At 39.9% G+C, this 19,482-nt stretch overlaps 1 protein-coding gene across 1 annotated transcript in view; it reads left to right on the top strand.

The window, feature by feature from the left end:
- The window catches only part of LOC147997962 (uncharacterized), a 50,020-nt gene that overhangs the window by 18,414 nt on the left and 12,124 nt on the right, over positions 1-19,482 (top strand). The window contains exon 4 of the mRNA XM_087601390.1: positions 9,777-9,926. Within this exon, the coding sequence (XP_087457516.1) occupies positions 9,777-9,926 (150 nt within the window). The remainder of the gene's footprint in view (positions 1-9,776; positions 9,927-19,482) is intronic.

Here is a 19,482-nt window from a genome sequence, read left to right as displayed (position 1 = left end):
GGAGGGATAAAAATAGGATGAAGAGATCAGAGATTTGGAGAAGGAAGCTGGCCCTCTTTCTTGGTATAACATAAAAGAAGAAATATGTGGTTCTTGGGAAAAAACCCTGGGAAGATGGATTTAGTTCTTTTGTTCTCTAGGTGCACCGAGCTCTTGGAGAAGTTGCTGAACATCCTAAAGACTTTTGCACAGATGGTAAAGTTTCTAGATAGTCCTTTTTAGATTTCAATTGTCCTGGGGATTGTTTGATGATGGTCAATGTTTCCCAGGATGAGTGCTAGAGCCAGATTGATATTTAGATGTTTTAGAAGAAATGTGATTTTTCTGATATACTTGGGCTAATGGCATAAGGTCCAAATGATTTTTTTTCGAGGTGGACATTCCTTCAGCCCATTGGAAATTTAAAATAGGTTTGTATTGTTGAAGTATAATTTGCACAATAACAAATCACTTTCAGCATCTTTGGATGACATGGGATTTCGAGCATTCCCTTGAAAGGATTGGTAACTTTCAACATTTCCTTCGTCATTTTTGGAAAATTCCAAGGCCCAATGGACAGATGGAGAAGGTGTGGGTCTCACCTGAGGAGTAGTTGTAGCTTTTGGTGTCTCTTTTGCAGAAGAAGATGGCACAAGATCCCTTTTGGCAGAAGGGGGAAGGTTAAAACTGTCTTCCTTAGAGGAGAAATTTCTCAAGACTCCATCACAAGTATCATATCTTAACCCTTTGTTTCTAGAAACTGGATGCCTGTGGTCCATTTTGGTAGAGGGAGAATGTCGACTATTTCTCCCAGAAGTGGACAAGTGAAATAAATCTACTTGGGTAGATGGGGATAGTTGTAAAGCATGCTGTTCAGATGCAGTAGATCCTAAGACATCCTTCTCAGATGAGGAAGGACTTAATATACCATGTATATGTGTAGAAATCCTGACTGACATCAGAATGGGGGTCAGGTATTAGAGCTACCTCTGAAGATGTGACCTCTCCTAGACCATCATGGACATATGTGTGAGGTCTGAGAGCCTCATTAGCAGATAAGGATGTTTCTAGATATTGTTGTGTAATTGAGGAAGTTCCAAGAGAAATTTCTTCTGCTGGAGAAGAGGAAACAGACTTTCATATAGAAGTGTGAGGTTCCCTAGCCTGCTTGTTTGGCAAAACAGGTTCCAAGGCCCATTCAGGAGACTAGGTAAAATCCAGAGCCTTTGAGGTATTTGGCAGATGTTCTGTGTCTGCTTGTGTGTATAAAGTAGGACTGGAAACACTTTGTGCACATTTGGAAGAATGTGTAGCATCTTCTGTAGTTGGGGAAGATTTCTGATCTTCAGGAGATAAGGAAGTTCCTATAGCGTCCTATGAATTTTCCCGAGGTCATATACATTCTTTGCACAAATGGAATCCAAGGAATCCCTTTCCTCAGATGCCGAGGATTCTACAAACACTGGTGTTTGCATATCATGTTCCGCCACTCCTCGTTCACATATGGTTGGATCCATAACCTTCTCTACAGATGTAATATGTCCTAGAACATCTTTTGTATATGTGTCACATCCACAAGACCTTTCTAAAGATGTGGATGTGGGTAGAACTCCTTTTGTAGATGTTTCTTGTCCCACAGTCTCTTTACGAGATAGAGTACTACTCAGAGAATCATGCTCAGTTTTGGGAAACTCTAGCATCTCTTATGTATATGTGGAAAATTTTGGGGCCTCTCCTTTCAGTACAGAATGACCTAGAGTCCCCTGATGAGGTAGGGGATGTTTTACCTTCTCTGCTCATTGTATAAATATGGAGTCTGCATGGCTTATTGACTGTGTGTTGTGATAAATTTGGCTCTTTTGGGCCTGATGAAAAGTCAGGAGGTTCCTTTACGGTGGTAGAGGATATTTGAATAATTCTCTGTTGTATAGGGACATTGGAAGTACTGCGGGAGATGGTGATGATGCTAGGTCACATTTTTTTTATGTGCAGAAGGCACACGGGTTCCTTGTGTGGACTCAGAATTTTCTACATCTTGCTTGGGTATGGAACACTCAAGTGCCCCTTCTGAAACTGTCAATGGTCGTTGATCTAATGTTGTACATGCAGAAAGATTTTGTCTCTGCTTGGGCTGGTATGTGTGTTATGAGGTTCACTTGAAGATTTGTGACTCCATTTTGTCCCCTTTGGACCATAATTGATGATTTAAGTTCATTTTTTAATAGTGGAGGACTTTGAAATTCCTCTTGGTTTAATAGGGAAGATCCAAAATCCCCTTTGTCAGCAGAATCAGGTTTAAAACTCACTGTACCTGAAGCAGATTCCATTAGTCACTTTGGTGGTGATGGGCAACATCTTTGACTGTCTTTAAGATTTGACATAGCTCTCTGCCCTGCTTTGGCAGCTGTGGATGGTATTAAAGTCTCGTGTGGAGAGGGGGCATGTCTTAATCCATTTATGGAATATGAGTAATCACTGAGATTACCTTTAAGAGAAGAAGTTTTGCAGCCCTCTTTGTCTGATGGGGCCTGTTGTACATACCCTTGACCAGAGGGGTCTTAACCAACACACTTTGGAGGAGTATTGGAAATAATGGAGGCCTGCAGGATAGGGAATAAACATTGGAAACTCCTTTGGAAACTCTGTGGTACAGAGAGCTGATCACCCAGAAGAGTGGGCAAAACTGAGACCTCAGGGAAGGAGGTACTGGCACTTCTGCCCACCTTTGCCCACATCCCTAGCCCAAGAAGAACTGCATAGTGCCTCTGGACACATGAATATAGGAGAAGTCAAACTGCAGGAGCCCTGCAGTCCAAACTGCACCTGGATCTGAATTAGTCCAAAATGCATCCTACACCCAAATCTCCTGTGATGGGCAGCCTTATCTATTTCCTGATTTTAGTGGGATTGCTTCAAGTTTCTTTCCATTTAGTTTAATTTAACTATAGTTTTGCTCTATGTTTCTTATTCTATCTTTTGATATGAGCCTTCAATTCGTGATTTTTACAGGACTCTTATCCAGAAGGGTTGTTGAATTTTGTCAAGTGCTTTATCACCATCTAATGAAATGATCATGTGCTCCTTAACTTTGAGTTTGTTTCGTAGATTCTGTTTGCAAGAATTTTATTGAGTTTTATTTCATCAATTTTCATAAGGGAAATTGATCTGAAGTTCTCTTTCTGTGCTGAGTCTTTATGTGAGTTAGGTATAAGAGTAATTGTGGATTCATTAATGAATGTGGTAGTGCTCCGTCTGTTTCAATTTTGTCAAAGTGTTTGGACCATATTCGTATGAGGTCTTCTATGAAGGTCTGATAGAATTCTGCACTGAACCCATCTCGACTGGGCTGTGTTTGGTTGGGAGACTTTTAATATCTGCTTCTATTTCTTTTGGAGTTATGGGGTTTTTTAGATCTCTCCCTTTCATTTCTGATTTTGTTAATTTGGATACAGTGCCTTTGACCTGTGGTTAGTTTGGCTAAGGGTTTATCTATCTTAGTCTTTTTCTCAAACAACAGCTCATGGTTTTGTTGATTCTTTGTACCATCATTTTCATTTCTACTTCATTTATTTCAGCTCTGTGCTTGATAATTTCCTGCTTTCTATCCCCCTTGGGTTTACTTAGTTCTTTCTGTTCCAGAGTTTTCACATGTGCTATCAAGCTCCTGATATATGCTCTCTCCTGTTTCTTTTAGAAAGCACTCAGAGATATAAGTTTTCCTCCTAGCTCCCCTTTCCTTGTGTCACATACGTTTGGGAATGATGTATCTTCATTTTCATTAAGTTCTAAGAAATCTTTAATTTCTTTATTTCTTCCTTGACCAAGTTGTCATTGAGTAAAGCATTTTTCAACTTCCATGTATGTGTGGGCTTTCTGTTTATTGTTATTATTGAAGACGAGTCTTAGTGTGTTGTGATCTGATAGAATGTATGGGAATATTTCTATCTTCCTGTATCTGTTAAGGTCTGTTGAAGGATCGATTATGTGGTCAATTTTGAAGAAGGTTCCCTGAGGTTATGAAAATAATGTATATCCTTATTTTTTATGATGGAATATTCTATAAATATCTTTTAAATCCTTTTGGTTCATAACTTCTATTACTTTCTCTACATCTCTCTTTACTTTCTGTTTCCAAGATCTCTCCAGTGATGAGGGTGGGGTGTTGAAATCTTCTACTATTATCATGTCACGGGAAATGTGTGCTTTTAGCTTTAGTAAGGTTTCTTTTGTGAAACCTCAGGTTTTCTCGTGAATTATTTTTATTGCACAAATTCAAATGTAAATATAACATTTTTGTTCTTGAGTTGATATTATGGAAATTTAACTGGGAGAGGCAAGGCCTACAAATACAGAAACTACTAATGAAAAGGAAGTTGCTTTAAAAATATTTCAAATTAAAAATGTCATCATTTTCTGTATTGGCTGTGGGAAGGTTGTTTATATGTTTTTTGTTTGTTTGTTTGTTTGTTTTAATTTAATATGGAGAAATATTTACAGCACATCAAAATAAGTATGAAATGCATCACAATAGTATCCTCTGCATTCCAGCAATTTTTCTACAAGATCAGAGTCCACTGAGAGGTCAAGTATGTACAACAGACCTCCTGCTTCATAATTGTCCGAATTTTAAGTCTGTCTCATGTTCTCTACACTTAGATTTTTATAACTTTTGCATGAATGGGTGCAGATCTAATCTAATAGATCTAATAAGCTAGTATACCTGACTATGTCTCCTGCCCCCATGAGAAACTGTATTTTTTTGCTTTTCTGTTATTGTTGTTTGGGGAGCTGTGTTTTTCATTATCACCAATAAAAAATTATTCTAGTGATAAATTATTTAATAGAAATGAAAATTATGGGGCTGGGGATTTAGCTCAGTGGTAGAGCGCTTACCTAGGAAGCGCAAGGCCCTGGGTTCGGTCCCCAGCTCCAAAAAAAAAAAAAAAAAAAGAAATGAAAATTATGTATGATGATGAGAAATTCCCCAAAAGAGAGTGTACACAAAGGTAAATCTGAAATGTGTATGGGTAGACATGCACACATGCTCATGACCCAGGTAGATGACAAGCATTCAACACCAGATCAACTTAAGTGATTTTGGAATTTAGAAGCAAACTCATGGGGAATACATTTTTTTCTTAGCCATGTCTTTAAGTGACAAAATGGTGAAACTGGATGTAAACAAATACTGTTTCCCTGCATTGTTGTTACACTAACATTTTAATTTATGTATAATCTCCACGTGCTCTTTCTCTATTGTGTTTCTCTGTGTCTGTGTTTCTGCATGAATATATAGGCATATATGTGTATGTGGCATACATGTGAGTGTGTGTGCATGTGTGTGTCTATGTGTGTGTGTGTGTGTATGTGTGTGTGTGTGTCTTATATGGTATTTGTAAACATAGGTAACATGTGTATTTAAATTTGAAAATACTGAAACTCACATTTGTTTTGTGGATCAACCATGCGACTGATCTACTTACATATCTCTGAAATCCCATTATATCAAGTGAAAAGAGAAAGAACATAGTAGGCTGGTGGTACCTCCTATTCTACCCTTGTCACGAAAAAGTATTTTTTTGGCAAGAAAACCCAAACTTCAGCAAAGACATATACACCCCACAAAACAGGAAAGGTTATGTCATTTGAAGGGAAAGATATCAGACTGGGAGAAAAATGAGTTTGCCACATCTCCAATACTTGAGAGACATGGGATTGAACTTGAGAAGATATAATGGGAAGGGACAGGAAGAATCCCTAAGGAGCCAAAATAAGCTAAACACTTGAGCTTATCATTAAATGAGAGCTCAAGAATTGGTAAGGATACACACATAATAATAAGAAATTTGCAGACCATACTCAGTCTCCATATAAGGCTACACTGTGAACAAGAAGAAAAGTAGTCAACGCCAAAATGCTAACAGCTACTTTACAAGTTACAGTGTGAAAAACAGAATGTAACTGTAGAAAGAAGAGAAGGATGATATCTGAAAACAGAAAAGGCTGTGCTGGAATTGAACAGCTATCAATGTAAGTAACTAAGCAAGCACACAGCAGCTGCCTGATGCAAAAGTGAGCAAAGAGGAATGAACTCTAAAGATATTATATGTACAGAAATACAGGCAATTTGGTGGAATTCTAAGATGTTGAGAAGAAAGGATAGGAAGAAATTTCTATCAAGCCAGACACCATGTATTGCTCTTAGAATACTCACCTTTAAGAGACTAAGGGAGAGGAATTAGGAATTTCAGGTTATCCTGGACTACATATCATGACAATACATCTTTTCTATTTTTTTCTTTATTTAAATCAATAGTCTGATTGATAATATATCATGAAGAATATTAAGAAAACAGAAATTTAATGCCTATGCAGTGATTCTCCTGGTAAGGAAACATGTTCTATAAAGAGTCAGGAACTATTAAGTTACAAATACCCGCTGTCATATTGAAGGTTGTGTCATGAAGTGGTATGGTGTTATTTGGTTGATCCTTCTTCACTTTCATGGCTCACTTTACACATCTTACAAAGCTTCTCTGACCAGATCATTACTATGCAAACATCGAGATGTGCCTTGCTTTAATTCTATGTATTAAAACCAGTAATTATTTATTTATCAAATGATTATTTCATTTTACTTTATCTTCAAAAATAATGAGTCTTGAGGAAATGATACCTTTATTGTGTGGGTTTGAATATTCTTAAAAGCAATCAGAGAATAATCGGGGCCCAACACACACACACAGGGTGGTTGGACTGACTATACCTGTGTCATTATGAAAGCATAGATATGAGTGGGTTGATCAGTTTTTCTGTATAACATTGATAACTAGTTAGTGATAAGAATCTGTAAAAATTGAGATACACTCAATGATTTCTTTTCCTTCATTTGAATGATAGCTTATACAACATGTGAAACTGAAATTAAACCAAAGGTAAATCTTCTGCCTAAACTTCATTAGTACCAGGACTACATGTTTTCACCTTGTGTTGTAACTATTTGGACACTTGGCTCAATGCTTAGCACACTTTGAAAAATCCCCTGGTGTTAACAGAGAAAGTATTAGATATGAAATTATGTGAGAAAAAATCTTTTCTGAGCTTTGATTTTTGTGACTGCAGACACAGACTTTGACCCTGATGTAACTGAGGCTCTAAAATACTAAAAAGTTATATCACTCATCTGCAAGAATCCTTCTAATTGCATACAGCTCTGTGTTTCTGGAGATGGGTGTCAATTTTTTCATTTGCTCTTTGTGGCAGAAGAAGGGCTTGTCTGTCAAATGCTTTGCAATTGCCAAGTTCTCTGAGGTCCCTGGAGAATGCTTCCTCTTTTTCACCGTAAACCTGTGCTCATTGCCTTTGCTATCTGCACCAGTCCATCTCTACACACCCCCATGTATTTCTATCTGGTGAACTTATGTATCCTGGACATTGGTTACATGGGCTTTGTCATACCCAATGTGTGGAGAGCCTTGTAAGTGAGATAAGGGCACTTTAAGGAGGGATGTACAACACAGATGTTTTCCTTCACACTTTTTGGTATAACTGAGTGATGCCTATTGGCAGCCATGCCTTTGCCCAGTGTATGGCCGAGCTTCACTATGCAACCCAAATGAGTCATGGTGTGTGTGTCCATTTGGTAATTATTTCATGAGGAATGGGTTGCCTTGTAGGTTTGGGACAAAACTACTTGAGGCCAAAACCTAACCACCATCAGGAGTTCATAATCTTTCGGTCTATACAGCAGTGACATCTATGCTGAACACCATCATCTAAAGCCTAAGTAAACAAGGCGTCAATGCAGCACTGAGAAAAACTCTGGGTCCAAAGAAAGTTGTGATAATAAATAGGTAATTGAGGATCCCAAAGTACTCTTTCAAAAAGGTGCAAAATATGTGAAAGAAAGAGAACAAAATCATTGTGCTCTTTCTGGCTGTCTTGAAACAAACTTTAAAAAACATAACTTTGTTTTACAGTGTTCTCTACATTCACCACCATTCTTAATTGCAAAGAGTGGTAAAGTATGTGTGCTATTAAGTAACTTTAGTAGATTAATCCAGTACTTAAAGATTTTGATCTGGGCAGAGTTTAAACCACATACTAATGTTTCAGGGGCCTTGACAGTTCTCTGTATCCATTCTTAGCTATTTGGAGATCTTCCAAGAAACTACTTCCAAGTGATCTCAGCTCATTATGCTACAATTCCATATTCCTCAGTACATGTAAATTCATTTCACTGGACTGGAATTCCTAAGTAGTTCTCAGAGCAGTGAATTGTTAACCTCTGCTTTGTTTACCATTAGATCACTCCACATGTCAGATTTGGGTACCCAGGGCCTACAATTTCAGAACAGGAGTAATCTTTCCTCCCTTTTATGATTTCTAACAGGGTGGTGGAAAAGAATTTCACCCAGGTGATTCTCACAATCAAAATTCTTGTTTTAGATAAACACACATACACAAACACACACACACACACACAAACACACATATGCATGCTTGCACACATTATACAGGAAAATAAGTGGGTTTACAAGTGACAGAAGACTAATAAAAAGGTCAGCTAGTGTCAGATAATTAGATTCTTGTTATTATTCCTCAATAAAATAAAATAAAATAAAATTAGTATCTTGGGTCTTTATGTGTATAGTGAAATAAAAATAGAATTCCATTTAGGTATGCAGATAATATTTAAGACTTTAAAATATAAATTACAGTGACACTAGAACTAGAGTATTGTTTTAGGCATGAGGAACCCAAACATTAAGACAATGATTATATTCTCTTCAGACTCATTGTTTTGAGTCTACTTACAAGTAGTGAGAACCATTAAGGCCAAAGTGCTGGAAAAAAAGTGATAGAGAAGCTGAAAACAAAGCCTAAAGTTTTGAAGAGACATACAGTCTTTCCATAGTCTTTAAGTAATTCTTCTACAACTTCTATTACTTTAAAAGGAAATCCAATAGAAAATTGCATTAAAATATTTTTAACTACAAATGGAAAATAATTTAAAATAATTTCATTGCACCTTAATTGGGTGTTATTAAGATGCCAGGCGTCCACCTAATGCTGATCTGAGACAAACAAAGCAGCAAACACTTTTTGGTATCTGCACCAAGTAAATACAATCTCAACCTAAAAGAGAAAAAACGCTAGGCAAATCCGAATTCAGAGACATTCTAGCAAAGTAATTATTTCTCTTCAAAGGTCTCGTCACAGAACATAAAAATAGTAATGAATTATCACACAATAGAATAACGTACAATACAAAATAATTGAATGACAATAGATTTCTGGATTGGATATGGGCATAGAACATAGAAAGTTTACAGTAGTACAAACATTGCTTTTATGATTTGGTCAACCTGCTGTGGTACTTGTAATATGTTAATTTTTTCAATTATCTGATTTTTGAGAATTAGTTATTAGATGGATTATGGAATATAAAATTCAGGAGTGGAGTATGATATAAAAGAGTACTCTTTCCTATCAATTAAATCTGACTTTTCTGTATATTTTGACTTCTGCTTTATTTTTTGTGTTTATTCATTTTATTAATTTATTTATGTCTCAAATGCTGCCGTCCTTACTGTTTTCCCCCTCAGAGTCCCTTACCTCAACCTGGATCCCTTTCTGATTTCTTCTTTTAAAAAGACAAAACAACAGTAACTAAGGCATTTTTAGTCCCTGAATAGCTATTCATTTGGACATGCATTAGAAAATCTACAACATTGATAGTGCAGACATCAGGAAATAGTTCCAAAAATGATCTTCAAAAATTATATATTCTCCAGTTACCAGCTATCAGCTATCAGCTTGACAAAACTGGAAGAATCCCAGAACATGAATATCCTTGTTCATATATACATAGAGAAAAATGATCAGACAAGAAGAAAAACAGACAGCAACTTTCCTGGATTCAACAGAAGAGGACCTCAGTTCCTGTAATGTATTCTGCATGAGATTACAGAGCTTATGGGTTAATACCTGGGAATAAACACCTACAAAATCCAGCAAAACATTAACCACAAACTGCAATCTTTATAACAGCAAAACAAATATGTTGGTTTAATTTTTCTGCTTTATATGTGTATACTAATGTTTATTAATTTGTATATTAATTAAATGTAAATTATAACACTGCAAATTTTTATTACAATTTTTAAATAAATAAATTTTAAGTGACTCTGGTGATAGCTAACTTTTTCTGGCTTTGATTGTATTATGGATCAATACAATGTTTATTTGACTGTGATTATCACTTTGAATATTCACGTAAATCAAATTATGTCAACCAGGAACACCTTTGTACATTTCGTTGTACATATGTAAGTGTTTTACCTGCTTGTTTACGTGTGAGACACATGCATGCCTAGTGCCCAGGAGGTTGAAGAGCATGTGAGATTCCATGGTGCTGAATTTACAGCCACCTGTAACCTTTCACATGGGAACAGGGGATTGGCCCCGGGTTCTCTGGAAGAACAGATAGTTCTACTAATCACTGAATCATTTCTTCATCTTCAGCAAATGCCATTTTTTTAAAAATATAGATTCTAAGTTCACCTGTCTTCTGCATAGACCACTGTTTTCTCAAATGTGATAATTAAATATTTAAAACACAGAACTGCTTCTTACCTTCATATATATATATATATATATATATATATATATATATATATATATATATATATATTCACATAGACAAAACATACACACACACACAGACACAACTGCTTCTTCCCTTCAAGGACACATAGTTATTTTCATAGTTATTTGTTTATTTATTCACTTTACATGCTGCACACTCCCCCCTCCCGTTCACCCTTCTCACAATCTTTCTCCTAGCCCTTTCTCCTCTGAGGAGTTTCGGACCCCACAGGGTTATCCCCTTATGATGCATATCCAGTCTCTGTGATGCTAGTCACATCCTCTGCTACTGAGACCAGACAAAGAAGCCTAGATGGATAGGTGTGGGGAGGTTGAGGTCATATGCAGAAAGAGGCATAGAGCTGGGGTAAGAGAGATGCCCAAGAATCATTGGGTGTTTCCTTAGCTGAGACTCACAGCCTCAGTGATATCTTCCTGAACAACCCTCCTACTGTAGCCAGAGAACAACCAAAATGGAGTGATAGAGAGACTAAATTTTGACCCAAAATTTATTCTGACCACAGGAAATTCAGGGTCCGTGCATAGAGCAGAGAGTCAACCAATGGTCAACCAATGGTTAGTACAGACTGAAATGTCCCCCATGGATCAGCACCAATCCCTGACTGTATTAATGACACTCTGTTATGCTTGCAGACAGGAGCCTAGCCTGGCTTCCTTCTGAGATACCCCATTAAGCCACTCACGCAGACAGATGCAGAAACCCTTTAGTCAAACCATGGGTGGAGCTTGGAACTCTGATGAAAGAACAGAATGAAAAGGAAATGACCTCTAAGGACATAGGCACTCCACAGGCTTAGTCTTCATGCGGGTCCCGAATAACTAGGATTAGACTTTCCCAAAACATGTTGTCTGTTGATGGGATATCTGTTTCTTTAAAATTCATTTATTTATTTAGTCACTTTACATCCAAAAATCGGTGCTCCATCTTCATGGGATGCCAACACTCATTGTCAGGGGCACCTGTAAAAAGACAAAGCTACACATTGGCTACCTATGTCCTGGTGGCTCAGGTTAAGTCCACGTTCACTCTCTGGTTGGTGGTTCAGCCTTTGGTAGACCCGAAAAGTCGCTGTGAGATGACACTATTGGTCTTCCTGTGGAGTCCCTCATATCATCTGGGCCTCGATTCTTCACCTTTTTTTTTTTAAAAGACTCTCCAAGTCCCAGTTAATATTTGGTGGTGAATCTTTACACTTGTTTCTCTCAGCTGTTGGGTGAAGTCAATCAGAGGGGAATTATGCTAGGAATCTGTATGTAAGCCCGGTAGAGTATCTTACTAGTGTCAGAGATTGGTGCTTGCCATGGCGTAGGTCTCAATCTGCGCTAATCATTGGTTGGAGGTTCCTTCCATGTCTGCTCTATCTATCTTTGTCTCTGAAGTTCTTGTAGGCTGTGTTCATTTATATTGAAGGTTTTGTGGGTGGGTTTTTTCCTTGACACATCACTAGGAGTCATGCCTGGCTATAGAAGTGGCCAATTAAGGATCTGTATCACCACTGATAGAGTCACCCCAATAGACACCCTGGAGCCTCCCTTTTCCCAGGTCTCTGGCACTTCCTAGAAATGCGCACTCCACACTTATGATTTCCATTCTTTTTTCCTGCTTTCCCTATACCTAATTCCTCCAAAGCCCACTCCTTTCCCTACCTCCCCTCCCATTCAGTTTCCACACTCCCTCCATCTTCCTCAATATCTATTCTGCTAAATGCATTTTAAAGTCAATATTTAGGAAAAAACACAAAGTATAGGAAGTATTTCATAAGTAATTGTGATTAATATTTAGCCAAGATATGAACATATTAAATTTTATAGGCATCAAAATTACTACATATATTGTTAGAAGAGACACTGTCTCCATTATATTCAACATGAAGGAAAACAATTTATATATCCCTTTGTCTTCCTTCTGTTGTCTAATTGGTCAGGCTAGCACATTGAGTACTATATTGAATAATTAGGGAGAGAATGAATCGCCTTGTCTAGTCACTGATTTTAGAGGGAGAGCTTCAAGTTTCTCTTCATTTAGTTTGATTTTTGGCTACTGGTTTGCAGTACATTACCTTACTCTTGTTGAGTATGGGCCTTTAATTCCTATCATTGTAAGACTTTGGCTATGAAGGGGTGTTTTATTTTGTCAAATGTTTTCACACCATCTAATGAGATGAGAATGTAATTTTTTTCTTTCAGTTTGATTATTTAGTTGATTATTTTGAAGGAATTCCATATTAAACTATCCTTGCATTCCTGTTACGAAGTCTCCTTGATAGTGATGGATGATCATTTTGATGTGTTCATGGATTTGGTTTCCAATGATTTGATTGACTATTTTTTGTCAATATACATAAGGGAAATTTTTCTGAAGTTCACTTTCTTTATTGGGTCATTGTGTGCTTTAGGTATAAGCATAACTGTGACTTCATTGATAAAATTGGGTAGTGTTCCTCTGTTAGTATTTTGTAGAATATTTTGAACAATACTGGTATTTGGTTCTAGGAAGTGCTGATAGAATTTTCAACTGAAATCATCTAGTCCTGGTACAGTTGATATTTTGTCTGACCCTGTCTTAACTTTGGTAACTGCTCCCTGTATAGAAAATTGATCATTTGATCCAGAGTTTCTACTTTTCTACAATATACATTTCAGTAATACGGTATGATGATGTTTTGAATTTCTGCAGATTCTGTTGTTTTGTTTCCCTCTCATTTCTGATTTTGTTATTTGGATACTTTCTCTGTGACCTTTTGTTATTCTAGCTCAGGTTTATCTATCATTTTGATTTACCGTTGGATCCAGCTCCTGGTTTTATTGATTCTTTGTAGAGTTCTTTTTGTTTCTCTTTAGTTGATTTCAGACCTGAGTTTGATTATTTCCTGCCTTCTACTCCTCTTTGGTATGTCTGCTTCTTTTTGTTTTTGAGCTTTTATATTTGTTGTCAAGCTGCTAATGTATGCTCTCTCCAGTTTCTCGTAGGATACTCTCAGAGCTTTGAGTTTTCCTCTTAGCTATACTATCATTGTGTCCCATAAGTTTGAGTTTGTTGTGCCTTACTTTTCCTTAAATTCTAAAACATTTTTAATTTTTTTTTTTAGTTATTCCACTACCAAGTTATCACTGAGCAAAATATTGTTAAATGTCCATGTGTATTTGGGCTTTCTGATATTTTTGTTGTTGTTGAAGTCCAGCCTTAGGGCATGGTAGTATGAGAAAATGCATGGGATTATTTTACTCTTTTGTATCTGTTGATGCTCTTTTATGACCAAGTGTAATCAGTTTTGGAGAATGTGCCATGAGTTCCTGAGAATAAAATATATTCTTTTGTTCAAGGATGAAATATTCTATAGATATTTCTTAAATCCATTTGGTACAAAATCTGTTAATTTCTCTGGTCTCCGGTTTCCCATTCTATTATCTGGCCATTTCTGAGCGTGGGTTGTTGAAGTCTCCCACTACTAATGCATTACCCTGGGCTTTCGTATGGTTTCCTTCATAAATTCAGTTGCCCTTGTATGTAGCTTATAGATATTCAGGATAGAGGATTGACCCTGGTGGAATTTTTTTCTTTGATGAAAGTGAAGTGTCCTACCTTATCTTTTTTTTTGATAACTTTTGGTTGAATTAATACTGGAATGTACGCTCCAGGATGTTTCTATAGACCATTTTCTTGGAAAATTGTTTTCCAGATTTTTATTCTGAGATACTATCTGTTTTTGTCACTGAGCTGTGTTTCCTTTATGCAAAAAAAAATTCTAGTTCTTCTTTATGTATGCAGTCTGCTAGTCTGTGTCTTTTTTATTGGAATTTGAGCATTGATGCTAAAGATATTAAGGAATAGTTATTGTGGTTTTCTGTTATTATTTTTTGGTAGAGGTGGAATTGAAAAGCTCTCAGGGAGAACTTTCCCTCGGGATGGAGACCCTCCAACTCTAAAGACCAGACCGAGACACCACAGGATGCAATCAGCAAGAGGATTTGGTTTATTGTCGGGATACACAGGCACAGGCACCTGCGGGTGCTTCAGTCACTCGGGGGACTGGCGCGCCCCACGGAACCAAGGATGGGCTTTTTATAGGATTTTGGGGAGCAGAAGCAAGCATACAGAAGCAGATGCATGGTTACAGGGATATAATTGGTGGATTCTAATATGGCAAGGGTTTAGCCCGGGGGCAAGTTTCCTAGCTACCTTCCTGAAACATAACGGCTGACTTGGCCCCACAAGGGTTCAGCCCAGGGGCAAATTTTTTAGCTACCTTCTTGGAACATAACGACTGACTCAGCTCCCCACCAGGGTGTGGGACCTCTCCCGGGGCTTTTTTTCATTGTCAGGTGCTCAACCGAAGACGTCCTGTTGCCAGGCCTTCAACCAAACACATCCTGCTTGGCAGCGCTGTGTACTCAGTGTTTTAACCTTTCTCTGAACCAGTCATCTTAAGTACAGCCTTGCAAAATGGCGTTACTGCTGCTAAGCTGGGGTCTTTCATTCCCCCATTTTTTTTTTTTTTGCTAAATTTGAGTGAAATCTTTCACTCGACTTGGTCAAGAAATTTCTGTCTGGTGGGGTTTATTCCCCCACTGACTCTAGGCCACAAAAGGACTAGGAGGAGCCACGTAGGAGTTTAAGGGGCTTGGAGTGCGCTGAACTCTCCATGTCTGGGGGGTAGTGTTGTGATTAGTCAATTCCTCAGACCGGACTGCCTTGATGTGTGGTACGTGGATCTAAGCCGCGACTCCGTCTACCTTTAGGGCGGTAGGGGTAGTCAGGAGGACGGTGTAGGGTCCTTTCCACCGTGGCTCGAGATTCTTGGTCTGGTGTCTGCGCACCCACACGGTGTCTCCAATCTGGAACGGGTGTGGCACCACCGGATGCTCAAGCTTGTCCTGGTAAGCAGCGGCCAAAGGTCTCCAGACGTCTCTCTGCACAATCTGTAGGGCCTGTAAATGGGCCCTCAGAGAAGGGCTGTCAGCAAAATCAGCAATGTTCAATCGAAGAAATGGACAAATGGGGGTGGTGCTCCATATATTATTTCAAAAGGAGTTAGACCATGGGGGCCCGGGGTATTCCAGGCCCGATATAGAACTAGGGGAAGGAGGGCCACCAATCCTTTGAGCCAGTTGCAAGCACAAGTTTGGATAAAGTCTCCTTAATTGTTCTATTCATGTGTTCTACCTGACCTGAACTCTGGGGTCTATAGGCAAAATGTAATTTCCAATCAATCCCCAGCAATTTGGCCACCAACTGACTTACTTGGGAGACGAAAACGGGCCCGTTGTCCGACCCCAACGCTTGAGGCATGTCATACCTGGGAAAGATTTCCTGGAGGAGCTTCTTGGTGACCATTTTTGTAGTCTCGTGTTTTGTGGGGAAGGCTCGACCCATCCTGAGAAGGTGTCTACAAACACTAGGAGATACTTGTATCCATATATACCTGGTTTAATTTCAGTAAAATCAATTTCCCAATGGATGTCGGGACGGTGTCCCCTAGGACGAACTCCTTGTCCAATCGTGGTCCTTTCCGGGTTAACCTGAGCGCACGCTTTGTAACTCTCAGTCACCTTTTGTATCGCTTTGTCCCGATTCAAAAAAACACAGATTTATCTCTTCCTGATCTAGTAAGGTTTTTATCATCTAAAACCCCAAATGGGTTAATTTGTGTAAAAAGGAGATCAATTCAAAAGTCATTTTTATTGGCATAACTGTCTTTCCTTTGCAGACCCACTGTTTTAGTTGAGGGTGGTAGATGGCCCCCATTTTTTTTAGGAGCTCTATGTCCTCATGGGCGTAAACCCAACTGGTTTGTCCCACTGGTGGGGGCGTGGGTTGGTCTGGGCTATTTAAGGACAAGATTTGTTTGCTCACGGCCGCTTCTCGCGCCGTGGCATCGGCCAGCCGGTTTCTTCGTGCCTCTGGGTTGTGCCCTTTCTGGTGTCCTGGACAATGTATAATACTCAGTCTTTTGGGCAAGAATAGGGCTTCTAAGAGGGCCCGAATTTTAGCCATATCTTTACCCTCAGATGTGAGCAGCCCCCGCCTCCGGTAGATCTCCCCGTGGATGTGTGCCATGGCAAAGGCATAACGGCTGTCTGTATATATATATATATATATATATATATATATATATATATATATATATATATATATATATATGTGTGTGTGTGTGTGTATATATATATATATATATATATATATATATATATATATATTTAGCCTCTTACCTTTTGTCATTTTGAGCGCCTGAGTCAAGGCGATGAGTTCAGCCCGTTGTGCGGAGGTACCAGCAGGCAGGGCTTTCGCCCAAATCACTTTGTCCTCCGTAGTGACTGCAGCTCTAGCCTTTCACTCTCCCTCTGCCAAGAAGCTGCTGTCATCCGTGTACCATGTGTGGTCAGCATTCTGAAGAGTCTGGTCCGATAGGTCCGGCCTGGTTCTATGTACTTCTGCGAGGATTTGTAGGCAGTCATGCTGTTCTGCCTCCTCTGGTAGAGGAAGCAAGGTGGCAGGATGAGGGCGACTACGGGCCCAAACTGAACCCGTTCTGCATCCAGTAACAAGGCTTGGTGTGAGATTTAGAGAGCCAGCGGTCTGGGGGCTGCTTTACCAAGGCCTCCACTGCGTGGGGTGCTAGGATGGTGAGTGGCTGTCCCAAATTCAATTTTCCAGCATCCTTGATCAGGACAGCAATAGCAGCCACCATCCTTAGGCAGGGTGGCCAGTGGGAGGCCACAGGGTCCAATTTCTTAGACAGGTAGTCCACAGGGCGTTTCCAGGGTCCCAACCTTTGTGTTAGGACACCTTTAGCATACCCCTGTTTCTCATCGATGAACAGTTACTGAGCAAATTGTAAGAGTTTGGAACACTCGGATGAATATCTTCTATCCTCTTGTTGACCTTTCTCAAGGCTTGTACTGGCCTATAATCTCCAGTGCCGGGTTTCTTAACAGGCAGAAGAGGCGTATTCCAAGGCGACCGGAAGGGGATTAGGATGCCTTGATCTAGAAGCCTCGTAATGTGAGGCCTTATACCTTGATAAGCTTCATGTGACAGGGGGTATTGTTTTATGGAGACTGGAGTTGTAGTGGCCTTTAACTGTATAATTAAGGGGGGCTGTTGGAGCGCCAACCCCAACCCACCAGTCTCTGCCCAAGCCAGTGGAAAATTCGTGACCCAAGTGTCTATTTCTAGGGATTGTGGCTTGTCCTGTCCCAGTTCCTATAGTCTATATTTATAGAACTTGAAGGGGAGTTCCATGGGGGCCAGTTATTTGGGCCCCTCCTTCCTCAAAATGAATTTGTGCGTTTAGTTTGGTGAGCAGGTCACAGCCCAGCAGAGGATAAGGGCAGTCTGGAACATGTAAGAAGGAATGGGTCACATTACCGGTAGCCAGCTGAACCCAGCAGTCCTTAGTCCATCGGTATTGTTTCTCACCAGTAGCTCTTTGTACCCAGGCTGTCCGGTCGCTGAGTTGTCCTGAAGCTTGGGTGAGGACTGAATGCTGGGCTCCTGTGTCTACCAGGAAAGTAACCGGCTGCCCCCCAACTTTAAGCGTTACCCTGGGCTCAGGGGGGGGCTCCTGGCCCTGACCTCCCTAATCTTTAACTAGAGCCAAGAGGGAGGTTCGTGTTCGAGGCTTTCGGGGTCTGCCAGGCTTCTTGGGGCACTCTCTGGCCCAGTGCCCTTTCTCTTTGTAATAGGCACATTGATCTTTATCCAGCTTCAGCCCCTTTCGAGCTCCCCCCTATCTCCCTTCTTTTTTGGCCCTGAACTACGGCAGCCAAGATTCGACTCAATTCTTTTTTTTTTTTATCTCTCTCTTATTAAAAATCTTTTTAGCTTCTTTAAGTAAATCCTGTAATGTATAGCCCTGTAAATTTTTTAACCTCTGTAACTTAGTCCTGATATCTGGAACAGCCTGCCAGATGAAGGACATAGAGACACTCGTCATTTGTCCTGGGTCATCTGGGTCATAGGGAGAGTATATATGGTAGGCCTCCTTAAGTCTCTCTAGAAAGGCGGAGGGAGTTTCCCCTGCTTCCTGTAATACCTGTTTTACCTGAGCCAAATTAGTAGGAGAACTGCTAGAAGCAACTGGCGATAAAGGCGTAGGTGTCCCTTACCTTCAGCTGTATTAAAATCCCAGTTTGGTCTCTTAAGTGGGAATGTAGCATCAATTTTCTCAGGCAGCTGGGTGGGACGCCCATCATCTCCCAGAACATGCTTTCTGGCCTCTAGGAACACTCTTTGTTTTTTTTTTTTTTTTTTTCTGAGGTTAAGAGGGCCTGTAAGAGCTGTTCTATTAGGTCGGTGAGTGCCACCGGATCTTTGGAGAAAGAAGGGTTGTTTTGTTTCCAATTGTAAATGTCAGCTGCTGAAAATGGCCAGTATTGGGTCTGGCCACCGGTTCCCTGTCTAAGTGGGAAAGCCTGGGCGGTTGAATCTGGCATCACCTCACGCTTATTGCGCAATCTCCCTGCGACAGGGGAGAAACCCTTATCAGACTGTGGCCCGGCAACTGATCTGGCCGGCGGCTCTGCCTCCTCCGTTTCAGCCGGGCCTGTCAGAGAGAAGATTTATGAGAGGGGAGTTTGGGTCTGCCGGGAGGACAGGTTTCTTAGAGAGAGAAAGACGTGGCCGGCGGACCGGGCGGGGCCGAGGGGACAGGCTGGGGGTTGAGGGGAGGCCAATTCGGGTCCACGAAGGGTTCCGCCCAGGGGGGGAGTTTCAAGGCGAGACTCTCTCAAGTGATAATATAAGGAACCTGGTCAGGATGTCCGTGGACGACCCGATCTTTAACCTGTAAAATAATGATCTTATTAAATGTGTCATTCACTGGCCATCCC

The sequence above is a fragment of the Rattus norvegicus genome, chromosome Y (assembly GCF_021556685.1).
Source record: "Rattus norvegicus strain SHRSP/BbbUtx chromosome Y, alternate assembly SHRSP_T2T, whole genome shotgun sequence".
NCBI classification, from domain to species: domain Eukaryota; kingdom Metazoa; phylum Chordata; class Mammalia; order Rodentia; family Muridae; genus Rattus; species Rattus norvegicus.
Note: the sequence above shows the minus strand (reverse complement) of the source record. Positions and strands in the feature narration are given on the sequence as shown.